Source organism: Parambassis ranga, chromosome 15, assembly GCF_900634625.1.
Source record: "Parambassis ranga chromosome 15, fParRan2.1, whole genome shotgun sequence".
Classification (NCBI taxonomy): domain Eukaryota; kingdom Metazoa; phylum Chordata; class Actinopteri; family Ambassidae; genus Parambassis; species Parambassis ranga.
In genome coordinates, this window is record NC_041035.1 from 14,382,644 (window position 1) to 14,408,298 (window position 25,655).

General features: G+C 43.3%; 2 protein-coding genes across 3 annotated transcripts; both read left to right on the forward strand.

The window, feature by feature from the left end:
- Positions 1-1,057: 1,057 nt before the first annotated feature.
- On the forward strand, positions 1,058-4,056 carry plaua (plasminogen activator, urokinase a). The gene is made up of 11 exons (XM_028423432.1): positions 1,058-1,167; positions 1,656-1,745; positions 1,824-1,857; positions 1,967-2,099; positions 2,175-2,257; positions 2,350-2,379; positions 2,463-2,643; positions 2,754-2,899; positions 3,016-3,156; positions 3,234-3,382; positions 3,609-4,056. Exons 2-11 carry the CDS (start codon positions 1,695-1,697, stop codon positions 3,801-3,803), a joined length of 1,143 nt encoding a protein of 380 aa, XP_028279233.1. The 5' UTR covers positions 1,058-1,167; positions 1,656-1,694; the 3' UTR covers positions 3,804-4,056.
- A 2,785-nt stretch (positions 4,057-6,841) lies between these two features.
- LOC114447211 (vinculin-like) lies at positions 6,842-25,616 on the forward strand. Of its 2 annotated transcripts, XM_028423349.1 has the most exons (23): positions 6,843-7,375; positions 12,155-12,225; positions 13,243-13,393; positions 13,935-14,043; positions 14,557-14,679; positions 15,229-15,389; positions 15,659-15,661; positions 17,215-17,305; positions 17,386-17,533; positions 17,630-17,783; positions 17,872-18,047; positions 18,632-18,822; positions 19,497-19,696; positions 19,891-20,019; positions 20,099-20,248; positions 20,352-20,460; positions 20,534-20,836; positions 20,922-21,046; positions 21,155-21,340; positions 22,298-22,474; positions 23,410-23,613; positions 23,693-23,797; positions 24,032-25,616. In XM_028423349.1, the coding sequence occupies exons 1-23, from the start codon at positions 7,208-7,210 to the stop codon at positions 24,176-24,178; spliced, it is 3,381 nt and encodes a 1,126-aa protein (XP_028279150.1). In that variant the 5' UTR covers positions 6,843-7,207; the 3' UTR covers positions 24,179-25,616. The 2 variants fall into 2 exon arrangements, with proteins under 2 accessions (XP_028279151.1, XP_028279150.1); XM_028423350.1 differs by lacking the exon at positions 15,659-15,661 and having other exon boundaries at positions 6,842-7,375.
- Positions 25,617-25,655: the final 39 nt, after the last annotated feature.

The window sequence follows — 25,655 nt, forward strand, 5'->3', positions numbered from 1 at the left end:
TTATGTCTTCCTGTTCGTTTGCATTGGGGGGGGGGGGGGGGGGGGGGGGGAATCAGACAAGACTGCAGGAGCCTTGAGTCACAAACACTCCTGGTTGCAGCTGCTATAACCACAAACACCCTGGATTTCCCTGAGTTAGGTAACTTTAACAGGTAAATTATGTTTTGTGACAATCAAAGAGGAGGAAATGTGAGTAACACCAGCGTCAGCTATAGATGAGGTAATTTGAGGGGATATTTATCTAGAAATCTCCATGCTGAAAGCATAACAATGCCTATTGTGTTAGAGGAAGTTGAGTTACACTCAGACAGCCAGTAAAATCACAATTAGTCACAAAACATCCACAAGAAATCAGCTACAAAGATATTAAAGATTAGGAAATAAGTGACTAAAGCTAAAGCAATAAACTGATTGATGAAAGCTTGTGCAGCTGCTGTGTGTTTTAGCTGGAGTATTATTTTAGACAATGGAACATGCACTGCTATAGCACAGACAATGTGACTTCCTCCCACATACCAAACTGTGCACATTAGGTTAACTGGAGACTCTGGCTGTAGGTGTGAGTTGGTTGTTTGTCACTCTTAGCCCTGCGATACACTGGCTACACAAGGTGTAGCTGCAGGATGGATGATTCCTCTACAGAGTTGAATCCCATATCTTAGTTAATTTGATGAGTAACAATTAGCTGTTTCAACACATTTTACATAAAATCTATTATGCAGCATGTTGCACCAATTAAAGATGCAGATTTCATCATTTATTTGTAGTGAAGAGGCACCACACATCTTCTTCTTCTGTGAATGATGTCACTCGGAAGCGTTAATTTCTCACTTCACCAATTTAGGAAATATTCTTCAACAATATAACTATGATTTAGAGAAAAAGGGGAAGGGGATGTGTGTATGTGTGTATGTGTGTCTGTGTGTGTGTGTCACAGGACATGACAAATTCTTGTCAAGGTTGTGCTGATTGGGTGCTGGTGATGTTTTCATATCGTCCCCCAAACACCTCCCACTTGCAAAGCACTGTATTTTAAAGTGGGAGGTAACACAGTGCAGCTTCATCAGAAACACAACAGTCCTCCAACAGCACAGCTGCACGGGAGAGGATACAGAGAGGAGCGGAGTTAACTGAGCTGGAAGAAGAAGAGACTCGTCTGGACTAAAGGTGAGCAGATATCTACAGAAATATAAGCTTTAGTGTATTTACAGTGATAGTGCTGATGTGTTACGCTGATAACTGCATGTGAGAGTTAAATAATTGTATTTCTTTGTTATCAAATTGGCACAGTGTCCTGAGGACATCTAGAAATATCAATGTTTGCACTGTACAGACGTGGAAACAAACGTGATATAATAATGTACGCAAGCTAAGTTGTAATCAATGTGCAGATAGAGTTTATGTTTACACTACCATCACACACACACACGCACACACACTGATAACTCTCACACATTTATATGATTAAGGCCATGACTGAAATGCAAAATGTTCAGTTTTTGTCATATTCAATAAGTTAAATGTTATATCATAGACATGATGTGTCTCTTCAACATGTGTCTGGTCTGTCTTTACCAAATACAGGCACCAAGAGCTTTTCATGTGATCATGCAGTGTTATTTCTGTTATTTATTTTTTTCTCTGTCTATTCCCAGATAAATATATACACAGGAAGCAGAAGTGAAACCATAAAAATGAACCTATGTGTCATACTCGCCATCCTCGCAGCATGCAGTGTGGACATGGTGAGCACTTATAGGAGGAAGTGAAGGGATCATAGAAGAACTTATGCATATGACTGACTTTGTCTCTGTGTCTTTCAGGCTTTGTCACGAAGACGGCCCAAAAGTAAAGGAGGTAAGTCAACTAACCGGGACATATTCTCAACAGTTTATTGATAATACAGTTATGGTAAGGTGATAAATGTGGTAAATGTTCCCTTCTGTCTTTGCATCATGATCTTCAGAGCTGTGTCAGTCCGGGGATGGGAGCAGCTACAGGGGATACATTTCCAGCTCCCTCAGTGGTCGTAAATGCCTCAGCTGGATGCGGTTTAAACACCTTGTGAAGACTTCAAAAGATGACGGTTCTTTCTGCAGGTAAGTCACCTGTCTGAATGCAAATCTTAAAGAGAGAGGTGTCACATGACTAATGTTGCTGCGTTTAAACACTAGAAATCCTGACCAGAGTTTGATGCCATGGTGCTTTGTTCGAAAAGGATCGAGGATAGTGAGAGAATTTTGCGATGTCCCCAAATGTAAGATCAGAAATGTGTTTTTATTTACACACAATACATCACAACACATCTTTGATTTGTATTTGTTCCTTTCTTTCTTGTTTCATTCTCAGGCTCTATTCCTCCACCGGCTGCAATCACAGGTACATTAGTTGCCTAAATCCATGTTTCTCCTCACTGGCATGATTAAATTTGCTTCATCAGCACGTCTTGTGTGTCTCTCCAGAGCTGACATGTGGTGAGAGGCCTGAGCGCAGGATGCACAAAATTGTGGGAGGGTCTTTCACAGCCATAGAGTCTCACCCGTGGATCACTGCTATCTTTCACAAGCACTCTCGCTTCCTCTGTGGTGGCTCTCTCATCACACCATGCTGGGTTCTCACGGCTGCACACTGCTTCTCTGACAAGTGAGAAAACAACACTTGTGTCATGCTCACCAATGCAATTATCATACTATAAAAGCACTGTGACTCATGTTGCTAGGTAATGTGTTTACATGGTGTCTTTTTTTGTTCAGTGAGGATACCAACATCGCACATCTGTCCGTGTACCTGGGGAAGACTGCCATCAATGAGACGGATGCTGACAGTGAGCAGAGTTTCACTGTGGAAAAACTGATCATCCACCAGAAGTACAATGAGTCAGACTACAACAACGACATAGGTATGCACAAGTATTGTTTGTTTGTGTGTGTGTGTGTGTGTGTGTGTGTGTGTGTGTGTGTGTGTGTATGAGCGAGGAAGTTGTGTGCAGGACTCAAAGGTGTGTTTACATTTCAGCACTGTTGAAGATCAGAAGCAAAAACGGAGGCTGTGCAGAGAGGTCATCGTCCGTTCGGACTGTGTGTCTTCCTCCACTTCACACTCAGCTTCCTCCGGGATTTACATGCAGCATCGCAGGATATGGGAAAGAGAGATACGGTGAGAAACTCTAACCATTACACTACTGTCTCGGGCATTTCATTGATTCTCACGCCTGACACTTCTGTTGTCTGCAGAGTCGTGGCGTTTTTCACAGTACCTGAAACAGGCTGACGTGAAACTGCTCTCTAAGACTGAATGTACAAGTGAACTGCAATATGGAAAACGCATCAGTGAGAACATGTTCTGTGCAGGAAGCCCTGACTGGAGCACTGATGCCTGCAAGGTGAGCACACAGAGGAAGGTTTTAGAGTGAAAAACTTCAAGCTTCTGATGCGTGAACTGTTGCAGCAATAAAGAGGATTTCTTCCTCTTTTTTAATAATGAAAAGTGCTATACTGTCTAATTTCAGCCCTTTTATTACTCTCTCAAAGATATTGCAATACAAAAATGGTCTCTCACAAGTTTAAGCAACATTTTAAGTAAACGTGTGTGTGCTCCTCTCCTCACAGGGTGACTCTGGTGGTCCTTTGGTATGTGAAGTATCGGGCCGAATGTTTCTGTTCGGAGTGGTGAGCTGGGGTGAGGGCTGCGCCACCAAGAACAAACCAGGTGTATACACACAGGTCACCAACTACAACAGGTGGATTGCAACAAAAACAAGACTGCCCAAGTACACACAGGGCCTGATGTATCCCATAAAATGAAACAGTAGGAAAGAGTTGTCTGATGGGTCTTAAATGTGGCAGCAAGTTTTTTGTGTAGCTGACAGATGTTAATGTTAGTGTACAGTCAAAGTAAATGTTTTATTGTACATAGCTCAACATGTTTGTATGTGAAACTTAATAAGCAAAATATTTGAATTTTTATACGTAATTGAATGTAATTTATGTTTTTTGTGTGTAGGCTGGACCTGTTTTGGATTATATTTTATAATAAATATATTGAATCACAATGTCATACATGTCTATGGTCAGCACCTGCAGAACCTCTCCTTTATAGCGGCTTGTCTTGATAATTGCCTCTCATTTCCACCTGTTGTCTGTTCCATTTACACAACAGCAGCTGAAATTGATTCACAATCAGTGTTGATCCTAACTGGACAGGCTGATTTCACAGAGGTGTGATTGACTTGGAGTTACATTGTGTTTTATAACTGTTCCCTTAGTTTTGAGCAGTGTATAATTTAACATATTATATTACAATTATTGTAAGTATAGAAAGAGAACAATATTTTGCACACTCTTAATATTTAAGATGACAAAAAACCTAACATCAGCACTGAATGTGTTTCTGCAGAGATGGGTGTACATGATGTCAACACTAGAGGGCACTGTTGTGTCTAAATTACACACAGCCACCTGAGTAATCTTAAGGTATTTTAGCATTTAACACAGTCGTGACAAAGAAACTCAACAGTATTATTTACACCACATTAATGTGTGTAATCTGCAGAACATTATGGTGTCACTGTAAAGTTGATCTGTGCCTTTTAGGTATAAAATGCACTTTAATCATCTCATCATACGAGACATTTGTGTGAAATTTTATAATAATTACCAAACAACTGACATAACATTTAATTTTCGACATCAAAAATATATTCATGTTTGTGCCTGAATCAATGTTTGTACCCAGTTTAAGGGAATTCCCTGTGATGGTTCCAGCTGCAGATGACACATCAGGAAGCAATCTAAATTTTGCCTTTTGTCCACCATCCAGCATTCATTTGCATTTTATGGGCACAGCAAGTATTGCAGACAATTCACAGCATTGTTTGAAACCTACACACTCAAACTCCCCTCTCTGCCCTCTACAGTTCACTCATTTGTTGTTGCCACACTACCTGTTCTTTGACATCATAGCTCTCCTGTTGATCCAGCTACTCCCCCCACACCCACCAGCTCACCGGTTCTCCCTCCATTTATCACCTCTATACTGGTGCACTTGCCTTCATCCCGACTGATTTCCCAGGTGTAGCTGACATTTGTTTTTTAACCTGCTACATGGGTCTCCTGCACATTCTCTGCCTTCTCTCAGTCTAACCTGCAAAAATGAATGAAACTCTAATAAGGAAACAAAGCCTTGCTGATCATGATGACGACAGCCAAATACATTTTTCTTATGTTGTTTAACAGGTTTATCGAAGTGCTAGAAGAAAGAAAAGAAACTTTACCTGATGACTATTGAAAAGTGTTGTTGCCTTATGGTAACAAAAACTCAGGACTTCCTCTAAATTGTTAGGATGCATGCACACAAGCAGGATGTTTATTCCAAAACTGATGTGCCAAATGGAACAAATGCTGTATAATGTTATCCCTTGAGGTAAACACATGACTTTCCACTGAGAACTGACTATGGTTATTCCAAAACCTGCTGATTGCACACTGTCCTAAAGTCAGCTGCCTTGAAATCTAAATACTAGTGCAGATTGATGAAGGAATATTGAGCACAAAACTCTTGTTTATATATTTCTGTGTGCTGCGTGTGCAAATAACTAAAGATGGTTCTGCTGCACAGTGGAGCAGACCACTCTCAGACTTTTTATGACTCACACCTCACACCTCACACCCACACCCCAAACACAGAAAGATTTCACAGGAGGCTAAGCGTCCTGACAAACAGACAGTAAGCATGTACTTCACTGCAGAGCACAGCCACAGTCCAGCTGGTCATCACGTCACAGCTGAAAGCATATTTTAAAAACTTCTCAAAGCAATGCTTTCCATCAGAATCTGTTTGGACAAGTGCACATATACAGATAGCTTGCAGCAGCACTACTGGAGCCAATCAAGAGTCTGCCCTACCTCGCCTCAATTACTCACACAGGCCAGTTTACTTTACTGCATCTCTTTACTCTGCATCAATCCATATATGGGTTTGAGATGCAGCATGTACGACTCTTACTCCTCTTTAAGGACAATTCCTGAGAGGAGAGAAGAAGAAACCAGAGGAGTCTCTGATTTCAATCAGGAGGACCAGAGTGTCCAGTCTGCCTGGTTTGGACAACAGCCTCTTGTTTATACACAGGGTGTCAACAAAGGTCTCAGGGGGTATAAATACTGCCAATTTTTTTTTCGCTGCTGGAGTCTCTGGTTTCCCCAACACAGACTGAGATCTGAAAGGCATGGAACCACCCTTCTAATGACCACACACTCTCAGACAGTGGAGATACACCCAGTAAAATAGATGCTAACACACACAATGTTAGGTGCAACCTGTCTGGTGTGGGTATCAGAACTGATTATTGGGTATCTTCAGCGTCTGACTAAAGACAAGTGTGGGCGCTTCTGGCTCTGATCGTTGAGACTCCTTTCAGCTTCAGCCAGCAGCAAGCTGAATCCTCAGTCTTTATTTAGACCTGGACATTGAGGCCTGGAGACATGAACTCCTGACCTACCTTTTAATGAATGTAGATCAGATGTCAGATGTAGGTTTGGGAGCTCCATAAAAAATAAACACTATCAACAGGATTTTTTTCCTCATTATAGGCAGTGAGGTAGATCCTACAGGCATGACTGGAGCCCTCTTCAGTTTCATAGATGTGAGGCTGACCTTTATAAGGCTGCAGGGAGGCAGAGGCACAACACAATATGTTTACAACCTGTCCTTGTTGTGGGCTGTAGATGTTGCACCTCTTCTCCCATATCTTTTCCAATTAAGTTACCCACAACGCTTTCCTTTTTGGGGGATACAGGCATGCATGACGTAATTTGGGAAGAGCTCTTGTTTGCAGCGTGTGTGTATATCCACGATGTGTGTGTGCGTGCAAAAAGAGCGTCAGTGCGCACCAACACCAACCCGCTTGGCAGCTGTATTCCTTCGCTGTGATTGGGCGGAGGGCGGTGATTCCTTCTGTCACGATTTGGGTCGCTCCCACCGGAGGACACCGACCGTCTGAGTCCAGCCTTTACCGGGGAGACAGTGCACACACCGGGGAGGAGAGGGGTTCTTCTCAGGGGCTGGACTAACAACTCAGCGTTCGTTCTCCTCGTGTCGGTGAAGAGGAGGAGAGGGAAGGAGAAGAAGAAGAGGAGAGAGGGGGGATCATCAGTGCTGGAGAGACCAGCCGCCTTTTCTTCTGTCGGGGCTGCAGTAAAAGTCGTTCACGATGCCGGTGTTTCACACCAAGACCATCGAGAGTATCCTGGAGCCGGTGGCCCAGCAGATCTCCCACCTGGTCATCATGCACGAGGAGGGGGAGGTGGACGGTAAAGCCATCCCGGATCTGACGGTGCCGGTGGCAGCGGTGCAGGCGGCAGTCAGCAACCTTGTACGGGTGAGTCCCGAGTTTGAACCAGGGCGTCAATTCAGTGTCAGCTCAGTGGCAAAGTGTCTTCATCCGATGACATCCGAAGCAAACTTCCAACAGCACATTTGTTGGAACTGGCTGGTGCAATGACCTGCCAGGCTACAGCGTGTATTTAACGAGTGCCATATATCATTGAAATAGCAGGTCATCAAAGTGTCCCACACCTCACACAGACAATTCTTTTATCAGTGTGGCATTCAGTTAAGTGTTCGTGGAAATCCCAGCGTGGTCTTTACTCGCCATTAAAAATGATATAAAGCTGCCACACACGCAGCTGACGCTCCTGCGTGTACGCCTCGGTGCGCGCCTGTGCGCACACAGATGACACATGTCGAACTTGACATACATTAATAATCAGATGGCAGAGCTCAATGAAGTTTGTGAGGCGGAAGAAAAGAGTGCTGATTGAATCTCTTTCTCTTTCTCTCTCTCTCTCACACACACACGCACACACACACCTCTCAGCTTCACTATACGGAAATTACTGCAGACTTTGCAGTTTATTTAAGAAACCTGTTCATTCCTTCATAGTAATAACCTCCACAGAGAATAACGACACAGACTGATCATTTATCAGATATCCACCTCTTTACTTTCAGCTTCTTTAACTTTTTTCATTCATCTCTTCTTCTCTGTCCTGTTGAGTCTGAGGTATACAGAGAGCCAAGCTTTGGTCAGACACTGATGTGCCTTCTTTATGCACTGCCTGGAAAAATCAATAGGGGCCACATCATTAATGCTGAACCAGGGTCATTGTTATCAGACAGCGCTTCACATGCCTCTCAGACAGGGAGAGAAAATGCTGCTTTTATGTTAATTTGGTGGTTTCCTTCTCTCATTTTGTTTACCACTTAGTGTCCACTTCTGGTCGTAGCTTGTTTTTATCAGGTGAAATGTTAAAGTGTAATTTTAAATTTAAAAGGATTCATCTCAAAACTACTTGCTGTATGCATTTTGTGAGCCTGTGTATGGATGCATCAGAAAGACTTTGGCTTTTACACATGCAGTGACATGCATCCACTGTTAGATCACTGCTGCTGCTGCCATAGTGCAAGGACACAGAAGATCATTTTGATAAATACCTCATTAACTGATAATGAAAGGGGCTGCTCAGAGTGAACTCAAACACCGTGGCTTTTTTTTCACATGATACCATACAGCAAGATTGAATCCTTGATGTCCCATTGCTACCGGGCACACTTTGCCGTCCCTTTCTGCTCGTCCTTGTCGAACCGTTCAGCTGATCCATCCAGACAATGTGCAGAAGGAGGCTAACAGCGGCCTTGGGCTTGTCATTGATTCTCAGATGGGATGGGGAGTTAGAGATCAGGGTCTAGAGGCACAGGAAGATGTTGGATGAAGAAAGTGTGAGGAGTGGAGGTAGAAAGAATAAAACATGTAAAGTAAAAGTTCAAATGTCAACGTCTATCTTCAGCTTGTAGTTCACATTTTCCTCCTTATCCAGGTTATTCTTAGGGATATTTTGAGGCTCTCTCTTTTCTCAGGCACTCTGAATAACATCTGAGATGATGGCTTTGCTGATTGAGCAGTAAGAGTTAAGAAGTGGGTGACAAGCTGGTGCTGAAAGAGAGCACAAAAGGTGCTTGTAAAATCAGCAGTAGTCAGTTGCTGGGTAGATAAACTTAATTGGATGTAAAGGACACCCAAAACTGAAACACACACACACACACACACACACACACACACACACACACACACACACACACACAGACACACACAGACACACACACACACACACACACGTCTGAGCCCATATGCTTTATTATAGAAAGCTGATTCATTTCTACACTTGTGCACTTTGAGCTAAGATATAACACAGTATACACCATCACCGCAAGCATCCCACTGCAAACTGATACAATTACACAGTTAACCCCATCCAGGGTGGGATGACTGTGGGAGGCACTTAAAATCTAGGTCACCAAGACATTTAGACACTCACACATACAAGACGGTGTCAGTCTCGATGTCAGAGGATGTGCATGGACTGATCCAGCAGCTTCTGAAGATGTGAAAGATGCTGCTTGTTCGTCTGAAAAAGTGGGAGCTTGCTGAAGTTGTGCTGATGACAGAGCTGCCTCAGTGGTGTGTGTGCATGAAGTATCTGCTCCTGAAGGAGTCAACAAGGATCCTGAGTATGTCTGGGGGTGGGGTGGAGGGAAGGCAGGAATAAATAGATTTACCGTTGAGTGAAGTAACCACACACTGACAGAACAGAGCAGAAAGAGAGGGAGAGGTGGCATGCGAGGAGTGAGAGTGTCGACGGAAACGGTCCCAACAACACGATGCAGAATGAGTCAAAAAGAGGAGAGATAGAGACAGGAGGAGAAATCGGCACCCTGCGAGGGAGGAAAAGTGTGTCTGGCGTCTTTAGACCAGAGTCTGCCAAGCCTCACGGTCCAAACTCCCACCTCCAACCCCCCCTTATGCACACACACCAACTGTCCTGCAGCCTGCGAGTAAATATGAGCTCTTCTTGTTCTTTGGCAAAGCCATGAGTCTGACTGTGTGTCCACACATCCTCTCTGCTTCCCAGTGCTCCATAAATCTACTCCTGGCTTAGAGAGAACCAAATCATTTTTTTACTTTATGTCTTGAAGGTTGATAAATCAGCTCCAATCACCTGGGCGGTTTATTAATAATTGTATAAAGCAGTGTTTTTTCATTAAAGAGCAGCTCCTTATGTCTACACAGCAGAGCTTTAGCATCTTTGTTTTGGTTTGTACAGTTCGCAGCTTCATTAATACACTTTACATGTGAAATATTGAAGAACTGAGGAACAAAGAGTCAGGTATTTCTGTGAGAGATTAAAACTGAGCTTAAAGGAGACTCTGCACTAAACAGGACAGCAAATGTCCTCTTACATCAGATGTTGTGATTATATTGACAAAAACAAAACTCATCAGAGCCAGTGAGTTTAAAAGTGGACTGTATCAGCTGTGGTCGTTTGTTTTCTCCTGAAGGAGGTACACTGTACAAGATGTACACCCACACACACATTGCACTGTCAGTGTGTCCACTGAACCACTTAACTGTGCATTAATAATGTATTAAATAATCAATACCAAGTGTTGCTGCTTACAGGAAACTCTAGAGCTCCTAATGTTTTTTCAAGTTCATGCTTAAAGTCTACATTTTGATGTAGGATAATAAAATACATCCACTGATGATGACACTGATAACTGATGCAAAGATAACAAAATAGCCTGAAACTGGATTGTGCACAATCCATGTATGTGCAGAATACGAAAGCAGCAATAATATGAAAGTGTCCATAAAAATATCTGTATCTGAAGAGGAGGCTGGTTCTGAGAATGATTCTGTGTGCTGGCTATTCTCTGAGTCTCTGGAGTCCAAAAGTCTATTAACCAAATTCTACCGATGCAGCAGCAAGAGACTGATGTCATCATCTCCCTGTAATTGCATCTGAAGTGTGTGTGGATGTATGCTTATGTGTGTTGCAGGATGTGTGTTTTCAGTCACTGTGTGAACAGCTGCAGAACAACTACAAGTGTACCTGTGTGCCATGTATGTAGACTCCATGTGAGATGAAAGGCTCATGCAAAAACAACTCATCTGTGGTTTTACACAGTGTTAATGTGTCATTCATAAGTGAGTGTGCAGCTAGTAAAATCTCAGGGGTTTATAAAATGTCTCACCTCAGTTAAAAAAAATACCATTGCTAACCATCTGCCATGCAGATCAGAAGGGCACATCTCCTGTCAGCTCTTTGCAGATGATGTTGTTCTTCGGGCATCATCTTAGGAGTGCCTCCAGCACTCACTTTAACACGTTGTAGCTGAGGGTGATGCAGCTGGAATGCAGATCGGCACCTCCAAATCTTAAGGTCATATTTCTCTCCCAGAAGGATGTATGCAAGTGATGAAGAAAGATAATTGACAAACACTCTTGGTTTAGATTTTCTCATGTAATGTGGGTAAGAAGCAGTTTAAGCATGAGATGAGGATGCTCCCTGGGCTCCTGCTTTTAGAGATCTATCAGGCAGAGTCAGCTGGGCCAAACCAGGCCTATAGCTGGAGGGATTTTATCTCCCGGTTGGCTAGAGTAGTTTAATAGGCATCGGGAAGAAGAAGAAGAAGAAGAAGAAGAAGAAGAAGAAGAAGAAGAAAAAAAATGCTGATTCATCAAAGTTTGAATCTCATTAGTTTCCTACAAGGCTGTTGTTTACCACTGCAGCTTTACTAGAGTTTTTAAGGAAAGCAAAGAATACTGAAAATGACCTAATACAATAAAATGTGCAGCGACACATAAATATTTGGTACAATGCAGGATTTCTACTTGAAGTCAGAGGAGAAAACCCTGTGGGGCACAGACAGAGAGAAAAATCAATACTCACAGTTAAAACTGCCAAGTCTCATTTGTTCAGTAAGAAAGCATACACGTGTACATTTATCAGGTCCTCAAAGTCATTTGTGTCTGATTTAATGTTGAAAATCATTAAAGTCCTCCATCTGTGAAGCGTTAAGGTGAACTAAATAACTAATTTTCAGTTCATAATGTGTCTCCCCTGACCTGCTACAACGGCAGAATCAACCACAGCCAGCCAGAGCTGCTTCCCCCTCCAAGCAAAGACATGGCATGCATGCGTGGTTGAAATAGGTGTGAATTGATACACACCCATCATGCTATTAATAGTGCTCACTTGAGAACCATTTCCTGTCTTGCTGAAGTTAATGATAATATAATAAATGGTCTGTGTTGCAGGTGGGGAAGGAAACTGTTCAAACCACTGAGGACCAGGTGATGAAGAGGGACATGCCTCCTGCATTTATTAAGTGAGTCTGAAGCACAGATGACTGTGATCCTCCACCTGTCTCTCTCACCCACAGCCACTCACAGAAAGACACAAATATGGAAACACTCCACTTTATCGGAACAGACAGGCAACTTGTTAAAAAGAAGATTCCAGACGGTTTAATGTTTGGAAACGTGGCTGTGTTCCCAGCTGCAACAAAGAGTCACTTCTGAGGCTGAACCCGGGTGACTGTCCAGCTCCAGCATCCAGAGAGGCTGTTTGTTGTTTTCCAGCTTGCATCCAAAGAGCTGACATGAACTCTGGGTGCTGGCTAAGAGCTGCTGCTCAGCAGATCTGGGACTCAGACATCAGGCTGTGTTTGCTTTTGTGTGTTAATGCCTTTATAGTCAAATCATCTGTTTCCAGACAGTTCTCAACCTCACTTCCTGTTTTCTTTATTTCCTGTTTTTTTTTTTTTAAATTTCTAATTAGTTTCTGAGTTTCATTTAAAGGGTCCAGACCTCAGGCAGGTCTACATACCACTTTCTCACTCACACATACATGAGGCACTACACCATAAATCTCACTCACGGGGCTTAGGAGGGGGCATGTGGGAATGTGAACCTGCCTAAATATAGATGAACTAGCAGCCATCGATACCCTGACCAATGGGGGTCACAGATGGGAGGGCCCTTGGTTTTATTACAATGCTACCATCGCCTTCTACAGGCTCCACTAATCACCAAAAGATTGAAAATGAGAACACAGTATTTATTATTTATAATATAAACTTGTTGATTTGGTTACAACTTATCTAGACATTTGTAAAAGACATTCTGCGTTCTAGGTGCAGCAGACGGATCATAATAGTAAAGATAAAAACCTCTTCATGCTGTGTGGAGAACAGCAGCTTTGTCTGGCCCTTTGTAAACCTCCTTTCTTCTCTGTGTGTTGATTTGATTTCCTTGATAAATGTCAGGTTTGATCTGTAATTATCAAAGTGATTGATTGTTGTTATTGCTCAGTGTGATGTTCTAAGCTAGCTGGATGTTTTCAGGGTGGAGAACTCATGCTCCAAGCTTGTCCAGGCAGCTCAAATGCTGAAGGCAGATCCATACTCAGTCCCAGCACGAGATTACCTGATCGATGGATCCAGAGGGATCCTGTCTGGAACCTCCGACCTGCTCCTTACCTTCGATGAAGCAGAGGTGTGTGCGTGTATTTGTGTGTATTTGTGTGTCCTATTACTTCAGAGCAGTGGTATATTTCAAAGAAATAAAGCTTTATATAGATGTATAGAGGAAGGAGGAACTCAGCTGTAATGGACTCTCAATGCAGCCAGATCTAATCACTGGGATCAAATGACTTCCCTCTGTCAAAACGCTGTGTGTGTGTAGGCCTGACTCTGGCTCTCTGTGTGTGTGGCTCTGTGAATGTTCAACGGTAGCTCCATAAGTGGAATCACATTGGGCACGTGATTATGCTCACCATGTCTCATCATCACTAGCCTCATTTTTGAAACAGCGAGCAACTTCTCGTAGTCACAAGATGTACATCACAAGACTATACACACACACAGAGCCCCCACACAAACAGCAAAGTAACTGCATCTAAAAAAAACTCAACCACAGAATGAATTTTGTTGCTCTGGTAATAACCTTTGGCTTTAGCCACCATTATGCTTTAGGTTTATCTACATGCGTATACATCATCTCACCCGCTTGTGATTATGTCTATGTTTTGGCTCAGGTACGTAAGATTATCCGTGTGTGTAAAGGTATCCTGGAGTATCTGACAGTGGCTGAGGTGGTGGAGACCATGGAGGACCTCATCACTTACACCAAGAATCTTGGACCAGGTCAGAAAACACTTAATAAGGCTCCATCTGAATACAGACAAATGCTCCGACTAATAATAAGAGCTTCATAGAGGTGCAAAAACGTTACATGTTAGATGATTCTTTGGGTTAATATGGAAAACTAATTTCAGCCCTGACTGCTCTTCTGAGCAGTAAGATGCTGTGATGGAGGATGAGAGTCTCCTTCCCTGGCAGGAGAACCATAAACAGGCTATTTATCATCAGAGGCAGCAGGTCAATTGTGTTGTCAGTTCACTTTGGCATAATGAGCGGCAGGAAATCTGATGCCAAGGTTTTTCTCACACTTGACTGATGCTGCCATTATGCAAGATCAGCCATTCATGAAGTAATGGTGTTTGAATGTGTTGGAACTACTCAGCTGGTTAATAAGGCCTCTTGATTGTTCGAGTGTAGTTGCAACTTTGTCCAAACCAAAGTCAGTCACATTTCTACCAGCCGGTTAAGCTGTTTGTTGTATACCTCTGGCTTTCTCTTCTCCTCTTGTTTTTCCAGGGATGACCAAAATGTCCAAGATGATCGAGGAGAGGCAGCAGGAGCTGACGCACCAAGAACACAGGCAAATGCTGGTCAGCTCCATGAACACTGTCAAAGAGCTGCTGCCTGTTCTTATTTCAGGTGTGTAGATGTGTGACTGTGTGGGCAACCGACAGTGCAGGTCATTGAGCATCTAACAGTTGTTATAGCAACGATGCTGATAATTACAGTCATTAGGTGCTGGGGAGGCTGCCTGCACACATGCTGTACATCGCCCAGCGGCAGCTCTGCTAGTGGGTCTGCTCTGCGGCAGCAAAGAAGAAACAACCGGCTCAAACATGAATGTTACATACTAAAACAGATAAAGCCCATTGTTTCACTGCACTTAGTGTACACTGGGATGTTCTTTTTGGGGGGAATTGAGCTCTGGATGCCTGATGGGTGTGAAAATGTAGGCTACAAACTGCACTTTGGCTGCAAATGATGCAAAAATATAGCAAATATTAGTCCGCAACAATGGTACCAGCACAGTGTCAAACAACAGGCAAACCAAAACCAGCAATAGCTGGTGAACATATTAGTATTTGTACTAGTATTTGGAGAGCAAAACGAAGCAAAACAAAGTGATATTCACATAAGCAGTGAATTGTTTATGCACCTACTCATCAATACTCACATTATTGTCCTCAGCTATAAAGATTTTTGTTGCGACCAAGAGCAGCCGAGGTGCCGGCGTTGAGGAGGCAGAGAGGAACAGAAGGTTCACTTTTGAAAAGATGAGCGCTGAAATCACAGAGATCATAAGAGTCTTACAGCTCACCACGTGGGATGAAGACGCCTGGGCCAATAAGGTACGACGTGTGCTTCACACCAAGACTCATTTTTTACCCCCCCTCCTTCCAAAAACCCCACAACAAACTAAGTAAATCACACCTGAATCCACTGATCATGTTTGCTCTGGAGTGCCTCACACACATATCCACACATCCAAAAAAGCTGTATTTCTAAATAAAAATCACTCTTTTATTTCTGTCTCCACTTTTCTTTTCACTTGGTAGTATAACTCCTGGTTTTTCTTTTCTTTCTTTACCTTCTTCCTTCATTCTTTTCCTCCCTGTAGAAGGTAAGCCTGTTTCTCTCCCCCCTCGGCAGTTTCCAGCATGCAAGTGTGTGTGTGAGAGAGACTTTAATACGTCCTCATGCTTACATATCTGTGATGCTGGTATTTAACAGTAAGTGTGTCATGTGTTTTATCCACTGACTGTTAGCTGATGTGATGATGTACATCACTATATTGTTACATGTGCATCTGTTTGTCTCTAAATGTCCATTTGAGTCAAATGGCTTAAAACAGATGACAGTTTTTAGCTTATTTTTTGAACAATAATAGCTCCAGTCATGGTATTTTCTTTCTCGTGTTACTCATGTTTACTGTGTGATACAATCTTGGGGAAGATTACACTCACTTGAAAAGACATATATGGTCATCAGTAAGAAACTGTGCAATGAGATCATTTGGTAAAGTTAAGATCTGTTTCACTTGTCTAACCTGTAACCCTGCATGTCTCTCTGCACACAGCTTCCTAAGACAATGATCTGTCTGTGTGTGTGTGTGTGTGTTTGCTGTGGAAAAACTACATACCCCGTGTATGACCTGTGATAAGCACTTACTGTCAGTGTGTGAGGGAAACCGCTGGCACACGATGACTGTCGTCCTCCCAGGTCATGAATTATAGAAATAAGCTGGTTGGTGTCCAGACACATCCATAATAGATGGGCTGTATTGAACGCTTCCACTTAAGCGGCTTATTTTCTTCTGAGCTGGAAAAAAGCTTCTGTTTTCTCTGTCTGTGATAAAGCCATGAGGAAGTTTTAGACTAATTAAACTCAACTTTAAGAGACCTATTCACACACAATGTACATCCTCACACGTTTGCAGCTATGAATGCTTCAAAATAATATTTAACATTTACTTATTTGTCAGTAACTTCTGCAAAAACACCTCAACAATGACTGTCTGTGGAGTCATAGTGACTCTACCATGAACACAGGCCCTGTGATTTTTAGTTAGTTATGGCATAGTGTGAGGGGTGATTGATAAGTTGGCTTCAGATAGAAGGAGACGGCTTTCAATATTCAAACATAACCCCAGTCTACATTTACTGTAGAATATGGAGTTTTTCTTTGAAGAATTTGGCATGTTTGACCCCCAGAAAGTTGATTATGCCATTATTATTACTGTCAAACCTGCAACATCTGTGTCATCTTTGGGGAACAGCTCTGAGGTTGATATTCAGGTGAACAGGGTGGGCCTATGAGTTCCTGGAAGTCACCGCTTTGGACTTGTTTGGCAAGAGATTTTTTTTATTGGTGGAAATTCACTTCTTAACTTTGTCGGCCCTTCTAATGGTGCAGCAGCACTTCCTTAACATCCCAGAAAATGAAGACCTTGAGACTGAGGAAGTATAGATTCAACAAACCCATATCCTTCGATTTTAGGCCACAAACTTATCAATCACACTCACACGTACATCAGAGAACAGTCCCCAAGAAAAGTTAAAAAGTTATTTTAGCATATTACTGGTAAAATAGCATTTTATAGTGGATCATATCATCCAGTACTGTCTTGCTGTTTTGCCGAAGCTGAATAGATGCTGTTTTTTCTCTTTAACTCAGGATATGGAGGCTTTGAAGAGATCTTTGGCTTTAATTGAGTCAAAGATGGCACAAGCTAAAAGTTGGCTCAAAGACCCTCATGGACAGCCAGGTGACTGTTTGTTTGTTGTTCCTTCAGTTAAATCCTCTCTTACTACACAGTCTCATGCTGCGATGTGTGGTCATTCTTAGGAGACCCTGGTGAGGTGGCGCTGCGTGTCATACTGGATGAAGCGGGTAAGGTGGGAGAGCTGTGTGCCGGGAAAGAGCGGAAAGACATACTGGCAACCACCAAGGCTTTGGGGCAAATGACTGACCAGATCACAGATCTACGGGCCAGGTAAGTGAGCTTACAGTGTCTTCCATACACCTGCTGTCACTGTGTTCATGTAATGTGTTTTGTTGTCTTGCTAAGTGTGTTCTGTGTTTCTGACAGAGGCCAGGGCCCAACCCCGGGGTGTGTGCAGCGTGCAGGCCAATGCTCACAAGGCTTAGACTTGTTATTTGGCAAAGTAGACAGTGCTGCGCGCAGGCTGGAGGCTTTAATCAATGCCAAACAGGCCATAGCCAGGAGGCTGGATGCTGCACAGGTCAGATAGAGAATAATTCACTAGGCTACTACATTCATCCTGTCCACGTCTCTCAGATTATGTGTGTGAAATATGTATGCGTTTCTAGGCATGGCTTGCTGATCCTAACGGTGGTCCTGAGGGGGAGGAGAACATCAGAGCTCTGCTAGCAGAGGCCAAGCGCATCGCTGACCTATGTGAAGACCCTAAAGAGAGGGACGATATCTTGCGCTCCATAAGCGAGATTGCGGGACTCACTGCCAGGCTCGTGGAGCTACGCAAACAGTATGGTTTACCTCTTCTGACACATGCATGATTGAAGATGCACTGTGAATACATTATATAAATCTTAGACCTTTTTTTCTAGGCTCAGACTTCAGCCTCATGCCTCCAATAGCTGGCATGTTTTACCTGCCTGGAAATTATGTTGTTGCCTGTCAAGCTTGGGCATCAGTCCAACAATAAGGTTTCTGACTGTTTGAATATGGTGTGGTGGGGTCAGGGTATTTATGTGGAGGGTCGACAGCAGTTTGGAGAATATAACTTTGTGGAGTTTAAAGGAAAATACCACTTAATTTAGCATCAGTGAATGATGTAAAGATGAGTCAATGTTAGGAAACCAAATTATGCAGCTGCTGTCAGAGTCACATAATAATAAATACACAAATACTCAAACTAAAACCCATTAGTACATACTTCTATTACCACTAAAGAGTGACATTAGCCTTTGAAAGTGGTATTTACCTTTATGGAGGAGACTTTAAACATTTCATAGGTTGGAAGTCTGGGACTAATTTCTCCTCTATGAGCCTTCTTTTTGCATTTTTTTGTCTCCTGTCATCTCTCTATGTTTTCTTTCTCCCTCTCAGGGGTAAAGGTGATAGCCCAGAGGCCCGTGCATTGGCAAAGCAGATTGGAGCGGCACTGTTGACCCTCCAGTCCAAAACCAACCGCGCTGTGGCCAACATGAGACCAGCCAAGCCAGCCGTCACCTTGGAGGGCAAGATGGAACAGGCCCTCCGCTGGGTGAACAACCCTGGAGTAGACGACAGAGGAGTCGGTAAGTGGGGTTGCATGGCGGCTCTGGGGAGGGATGATGTAGTAGTTTGGCTCAAAAATAAAACAGTCTGACCTTCTGTGCTTTTTGTCAGCCAGTGTGGATGATGGACGGTGTGTGAAAGTGGTCAAGGCAGCTTCTGGTACCCGCTGCAATTAGCCAGGGATTGTAAAAAAATGTTCTGTGTCCATTACGTGACTGCAAAGTGTCTCAGGCTGGAAATGGAAACATACAGTGTATGACATTGTGCCATTTCCTTAAATGCCCACACTGATGTATCTCATGTATGATTAACTTGTCTTTCTTAGTCATTCGGAGAGCAGTGTGTCATTTTCTTGCTTCCTGTTTTGTCATTCGATTGTTTCCTATTTTCTCTCATGCTTCCCTATGGGAGCAGAATGTGAAAGGCTGGAGTGGAACACAGGTACCTCCCTACAAGAGGCTTTCTGTGAAGATATTATCAAGTACTAATAATATTTACTTTCTAGAAATACTGCTTCCTCTTCTCTTACTTGAAAAAACTGTTCTTCTGCTTATTAGTCATGTTACCAGCAAATATAAAAATAGCATGTCCGATGTCTAACTATGGACCTGAAATGTTGTGTTACTGAACGATACATGGAGGTGATATTCAGTACCCAGATGTGTTGTGACATCTATCCCGTGTCACTTCACAGGACAGGCCGCTATCAGAGGAATGGTTGGAGAAGGGAGGAGGCTGGCAGGAGGCCTCTTAGGCCCCTATCGTCAAGATATGATTGGTCGTTGCGACCGCACAGAAGCTCTAATGACAAACTTGGCAGACATGGCCAGCAGGGGTGAGGCTGAGGCTCCTCATGCACGAGCAACAGCTGCACAACTGCAGGACAGCCTCAAGGTATGTCCTCACAAATGTGTACATTAATTTATACATGAATGGATTTTTTAGGGTCAATGTCCACAACATGCACAAAACTTTCAAATATACCGAACATGGATCCTCATACTGATGGATGCAGACATATAATCATGGGAAGTGTTGGTGCACAGCTCCATCTAGTGGACTGACATGACACTCTCTACTTTTAAAAGGACCTCAGGCAGCACATGCAGGAGGTGATGACCCAGGAGGTGTCTGATGTTTTCAGTGACACCACCACACCCATCAAACTGCTGGCAGTGGCTGCAACTGCTCCACCTGAAGCCCCCAACAGAGAGGAGGTCAGTCATTGACTAACTCATTCTATTTAGCTGTACATGATCACAGGCTGACCTCAGTCTATGCTAATGTATGTTAAAGGTTTTCGAAGAACGTGCAGGAAATTTTGAGAGCCACGCAGGTCGGCTGGGGGCGACTGCAGAGAAAGCTGCTGCTGTGGGAACAGCCAATAAGACAACGGTGGAGGGGATACATGCTGCTGTGAAACATGCCAGAGAGCTTACACCACAGGTGCTTCTGTGTGCTATGGTGTTCACTATTTGCATGACTAGATATGCTGATGAAAGGTGGCTGTCAAACACCAGCTGAGTGTGACATGTTTGGTAATGTCCAGGTGACCTCTGCTGCTCGGATCTTATTGAAAAATCCAGGAAACAAAGCAGCATATGAGCACTTTGACACCATGAAGAACCAGTGGATTGACAACGTGGAAAGACTAACTGGTGAGGATTTTTCTCAACATTTCCACATGGAGGTATGAATATGTGGTGTTGATGCGTGGATTTGTGCTTCTAGGTCTGGTGGACGAAGCCATCGACACCAAATCTCTCTTAGATGCCTCTGAGGAGGCCATAAAGAAAGACATCGACAAGTGCCGAGTTGCTATGGCAAATGTTCAGCCCCAAATGCTTGTTGCCGGGGCAACAAGCATAGCAAGACGAGCTAATCGGGTCCTGTTGGTGGCTAAGAGGGAAGTTGAAAACTCTGAAGATCCGCGGTTCAGAGACACTGTCAAACATGCCTCGGACATCCTCTCACACACCATCTCACCTATGGTGATGGATGCCAAAGCAGTGGCTGGGAACATACAAGACAAAGGTACAGGACATATGTCCGCCCTAGTTACCAAATGATAATCAATGCCACAATTTTATTTACCTGTTTTATACCATATGCTGTGCAGCTCTGCAGAAAGCCTATCTGGACTCATGTCTGAGGATTCTGGCTGCAGTCGGAAAAGTCAGAGAAGCCTTCCAACCTCAGGAGCCAGATTTCCCTCCTCCACCACCTGACCTGGACCAGCTCCATGTAAGCACATTCAGACAGTAAATTTGGCCTTACCACCACACACGTCTCTTTATCTATTGGTGTGTCTGAAATGTCTTCTCTCCTTTTGCTCTTGATCTGTATTACCAGGTAAGTGATGAGCAGGCGCCACCCAAGCCCCCCTTGCCAGAGGGGGAGGTGCCTCCGCCCCGGCCTCCTCCTCCAGAGGAAAAGGATGAGGAGTTCCCTGAGCAGAAGGCTGGTGAGGTGCTCAGTGAGCCCATGATGGTGGCAGCCAGGCAGCTGCACGATGAGGCGCGCAAATGGTCGAGCAAGGTTAGTTCACACAGACACAGAAATCAACAGTTTACTTGTGTGAAATTTCAAAATCAGTGGTGTACATGTACTTTGTCATGTCACATGTCTGTCTTGGTTTTAAGTCTTTTGTCTGAAGACAAATGTGTTTTTGTTTTTAGTGAATTCTGTGAAATGTTGATGTTGTTCCTGAAATGTGGAGATCAGTGGTTTGTTTCCAATTTAAGAGGGAAACTGGAAACTGTCATCTATTGAAGGTGTCGGCATGTAAGATTGTAAATACTACAAGTGCAAACTTACATGCACAAAGTAGATCTGTAGAGAGATCAGCACACTGAATTAGAAACACAGAACAAACATGCACAACCTGCTGTGTTTGCTTTTTTTCTGTGTATATAGGAATGTTTGGTCTGTAAATAACCACTGATTATCCAGGAATAACGATTTTCTCCTCAAAAGCGTGCCAAACCGTATGACCTCAGCTGTCTCACTATCGGCACATTAGCAGTGCATCTCTGGAAACCATGGCACCTCCAGCACACTGCTAGACCTCTAAATACACTAGAGCAAAGTCAACCATTGGCTTTGGTTCCAGCTAGACCTTGGTTGATGAACAATCAACCACCTCCTCATATAAAGGCATACCATCCACCTGCTACCTTCCCAAACCAGCTCCACTTTCCTCTCTTTTCCCATTGAAGCTGTCTTTGCCTGTGTGCCTTTTCATTTCCTCTTTCCCTGCATTGTGCTTATATAAGCTCCTCCTCCTGTCTTCTGTTCTTTCATCCAGTGCCGCTCATACTGTACTAAATGCCTCCTTTTCCCATGCTTCTTTCCTTCCTGTCATCTGGCTTTCTCCTCCCCCCTCCTCCCTTTCTCCTCCCTTTTGCCTACCTTTTTTTTCCTTCCCATCCCAAATGATCCTACTCCTCCAACCACCTCCACCAACAATCCCCTCTCCCTCCCTGCCTGGCCCAGCCTGAGGATGAGGAGGCAGTAGAGGAGAGGGAGGTAGATGAGGAGGATGATTTTACTGATGGTGAGGATGACTATGAGCCAGAGCTTCTGCTGATGCCCTCCAACCAACCTGTCAATCAACCCATTCTGGCAGCTGCCCAGTCTCTCCACCAGGAGGCGCGCAAGTGGTCCAGCAAGGTCTGCGCACATACATGCACATGATGAGCACACACACAGCCACATGTGGGTCGGATGGCATTTGTACTGTTTGACCACGCACACACACACCTGCACGTACATCCACGCATGCAAACCAATAAACACATGGAAGGCACTGCAGGACAAGAGGCACCCTCTGGAGCACGAGCTGACAGCAATCACTGGGCTTGTGGCAACAATGAGCTCTGCATCTGCCACTACCACGGAAACCTCCAACCAGCTGCTGCAGCTGCTGTTGCATCACACTCAGACATGGTTGACACACAGTCATGCTGAAGCTAAAGGTTGCACTAAAGGTCGAAGATTGTGGGGAATGGCAAGTTTTGTTTGTTGCACCTCATGGATAAACTGGTACTGGCTTCACAAGTCCCTCCCTTATGTTCATGATTAGGTTAAGTGGTTGAACGGAGGAGCCAGGCGCTCTGTCCCGCTGTTACCACTGTTGTCAGTCATTCGTTGTCTGGCCAACCTGTGAAGCCAAGGATGAAAGTTTCCCAAAGACTCCTGGGTGACGTAGCTTTTGACGTTAGACCGCCTGCTTACCCAGTATGATCACCTGCTTCTGCTTCCTAGTCTAATCACTTCAACACTGTGAACACCACCTCATGGGTACTAACCTCAGATTGACTGTGATGTGAGGGACACAATGAGAACTATAAATAAATAAATACATCAGATTTCATGTATTCTTCCATAAGGGTTGAAGAATATGTGGTAACCTGCACTGACACTGCATGCAGCATTCACGCTCAAACTGAATGCCTGTTTTGCTTCATCATTACAGTCCACTAGTTAAGTGTTTGATGACTGCTTTCATTGTAATACATTTGAATCATAGAAAAAACGTTTCTTCTCCTTAGTGAGGCCATCCTTCGCTGATCACAGCTCCTTCACTTTCTCCCCGTTCTTCACAGGGTAATGACATCATTGCAGCAGCCAAGCGCATGGCTCTGCTAATGGCAGAAATGTCCCGGCTGGTGCGCGGTGGGAGCGGTAACAAACGAGCCCTGATTCAGTGCGCTAAGGACATTGCCAAGGCCTCAGATGAGGTGACGAGACTGGCTAAAGAAGTGGCCAAGCAGTGCACAGACAGGCGCATCAGAACTAACCTGCTGCAGGTAAGGAAGGACATACTCATACCGACGCACACAGAAAAGGCCTCAAACTGATAGTTAACATTCTTCCTTCATTCCAAAGGTATGTGAGCGAATCCCTACCATCAGCACTCAGCTGAAGATTCTCTCTACTGTCAAAGCCACAATGCTGGGACGAACGAACATTAGTGAAGAGGAGTCAGAGCAGGTAAAACTGATGAGGATTCACAATCCAGTCTGCTTCTCATTAGAATCATCCTTATGCAACTTCATGGCTCTAAATGTGCTATGACAGAAATGATTGAATATATTTGCCAAAGCTTGACCTCTGTAATGACTGTGCAGATAATCTAGCATCATTAGGTCAAATTCATAATTTTTGCAGTAGCACCTTTACTCTCTGTTGTTTCTTCATCTCACTTTCAAATGTTTCTATGATCAGGCCACAGAGATGTTGGTCCACAATGCCCAGAATCTGATGCAGTCAGTGAAGGAGACGGTGAGAGAAGCAGAAGCAGCCTCCATCAAGATCCGCACAGATGCAGGATTCACCCTCCGCTGGGTGCGCAAAACCCCCTGGTACCAATAAATACCTTTAGGGAAAATAAGACTTGGCAACGATAGCACAAACCTGAAGTAAAAGGTGCCGGGTGTGTACACACCTGGAGTAAGGCTTGTGCACTTCAGGAGGAAACAGCAGGATTTTGAGCCATTCAAAGGTTAGACTTGGTACCAGGTTTCATTTATAGGAGTTATTTCAGCTTTGCTCTTCAGTTCCATTTATCTGTAACAGTGGAACCATGCAGGCTTTATCGAAGACAGTTTCTAATATATATTTTTGGTATGTTGTGTTACTTTATCCAAATCCCAGGTATATATTTTTTGCATGGAAATTTTTTCTATTTTCTAAAGGATAATTATGACATTAAGACACCTATCTCCTATAGAATGTTTACTTTGCATTCAGTTTTTCTCAGTGAGATTTTCTTATTGTCTGTTGTATATAAAGTAATAATTATTATTATGTTTTATGGACTCGGCTTTATTTACTGAGACACTAGAGTGCGGAGTCTCTCCTCTCTTCATGTTTACTTTTAGTAAGAATGCCGTTCTTAACTGAAGAATTCAAACAGCATTGCTGTCCGGTGATGTTTATACTTGAAGAACTTAAAGGTCTTCTGGATTGAAAGAGTTATAGATACAAAATGAATTGTGTAATTTGAAAAAAAAAAGTATGGCTGTCAATCATAGATTATTTTTGTTGATTGCAGAAAGAGTGATTAGATGTTTTCACGTGGCAGCAGCAGGTAAACATTTACACTGTTTTTAATGTGTGTTTTGAGTTCAATGTTTTCATTTAATTTGAGCTTTTACAGTGAACAATGCCAAAGGGTTTGTTTTACTTCACCAACACTCAAAATCCAGGTTATTGTAAACAATGGTACAGTGTATGAAAGACTTTCTGAGGTCTGTTAATGTGTTAATGAGTTTTATCTGCTCAACTTGTTCTACTTGAACTGTTTGGGATTTTCCAAAAAGTTCTTAAAGCCAATGATTTTAGACAGCCAGACACAACATCCTGTTTTTTAGAATTTAGAGAGTCCCACTCCGAATGCTCGAAGGCATAATTTTTTTTAGACGACCCCGGTGGTTTAAGAACAAAAACAGCCTTTTTATGTGACATTTTTTAAATTTAAAAAATAAAAAAGATTTGAGTCTTTAAGACTAGGATTAAAGGATTGGTGACTTAATACAACACAGTAGATCAGTGAATGCATATTTTCATTCCCTTACTTTTTTTTTTTTTTTTTTTTTTACAATGGCTAGGTTAGGATCTGTATGTGTGAAGTCCCTTCACTTAAAACAGTATTAGTGAGCCATCCCTGTATGTGGTCAGGGATGAAGCTCAAAATAGCAGCACACAAAGTTAAACCTGCGTATTTATTTGGGCCTACTGAGCATGTAGCAGCCACTGAGCCCTCGCAGAGGGCGACAGGGTGTAGATCTGTGTGTACTTGATGTGTTCATTCACACCCTGAATGTATTCTTATAGCTTTTAGCCCTGC

Coding starts and splice junctions, on each gene's coding strand:
- plaua (XM_028423432.1), top strand. CDS start 1,695: ATGAACCTATGTGTCATACTCGCCATCCTCGCAGCATGCAGTGTGGAC. Junction 2,100..2,174: donor GATGACGGTTCTTTCTGCAG/GTAAGTCACCTG, acceptor TTTAAACACTAG/AAATCCTGACCAGAGTTTGA. Junction 2,644..2,753: donor GCACACTGCTTCTCTGACAA/GTGAGAAAACAA, acceptor TTTTTTGTTCAG/TGAGGATACCAACATCGCAC.
- LOC114447211 (XM_028423349.1), top strand. CDS start 7,208: ATGCCGGTGTTTCACACCAAGACCATCGAGAGTATCCTGGAGCCGGTG. Junction 19,697..19,890: donor AACTGCAGGACAGCCTCAAG/GTATGTCCTCAC, acceptor TACTTTTAAAAG/GACCTCAGGCAGCACATGCA. Junction 21,047..21,154: donor CTGACCTGGACCAGCTCCAT/GTAAGCACATTC, acceptor CTGTATTACCAG/GTAAGTGATGAGCAGGCGCC.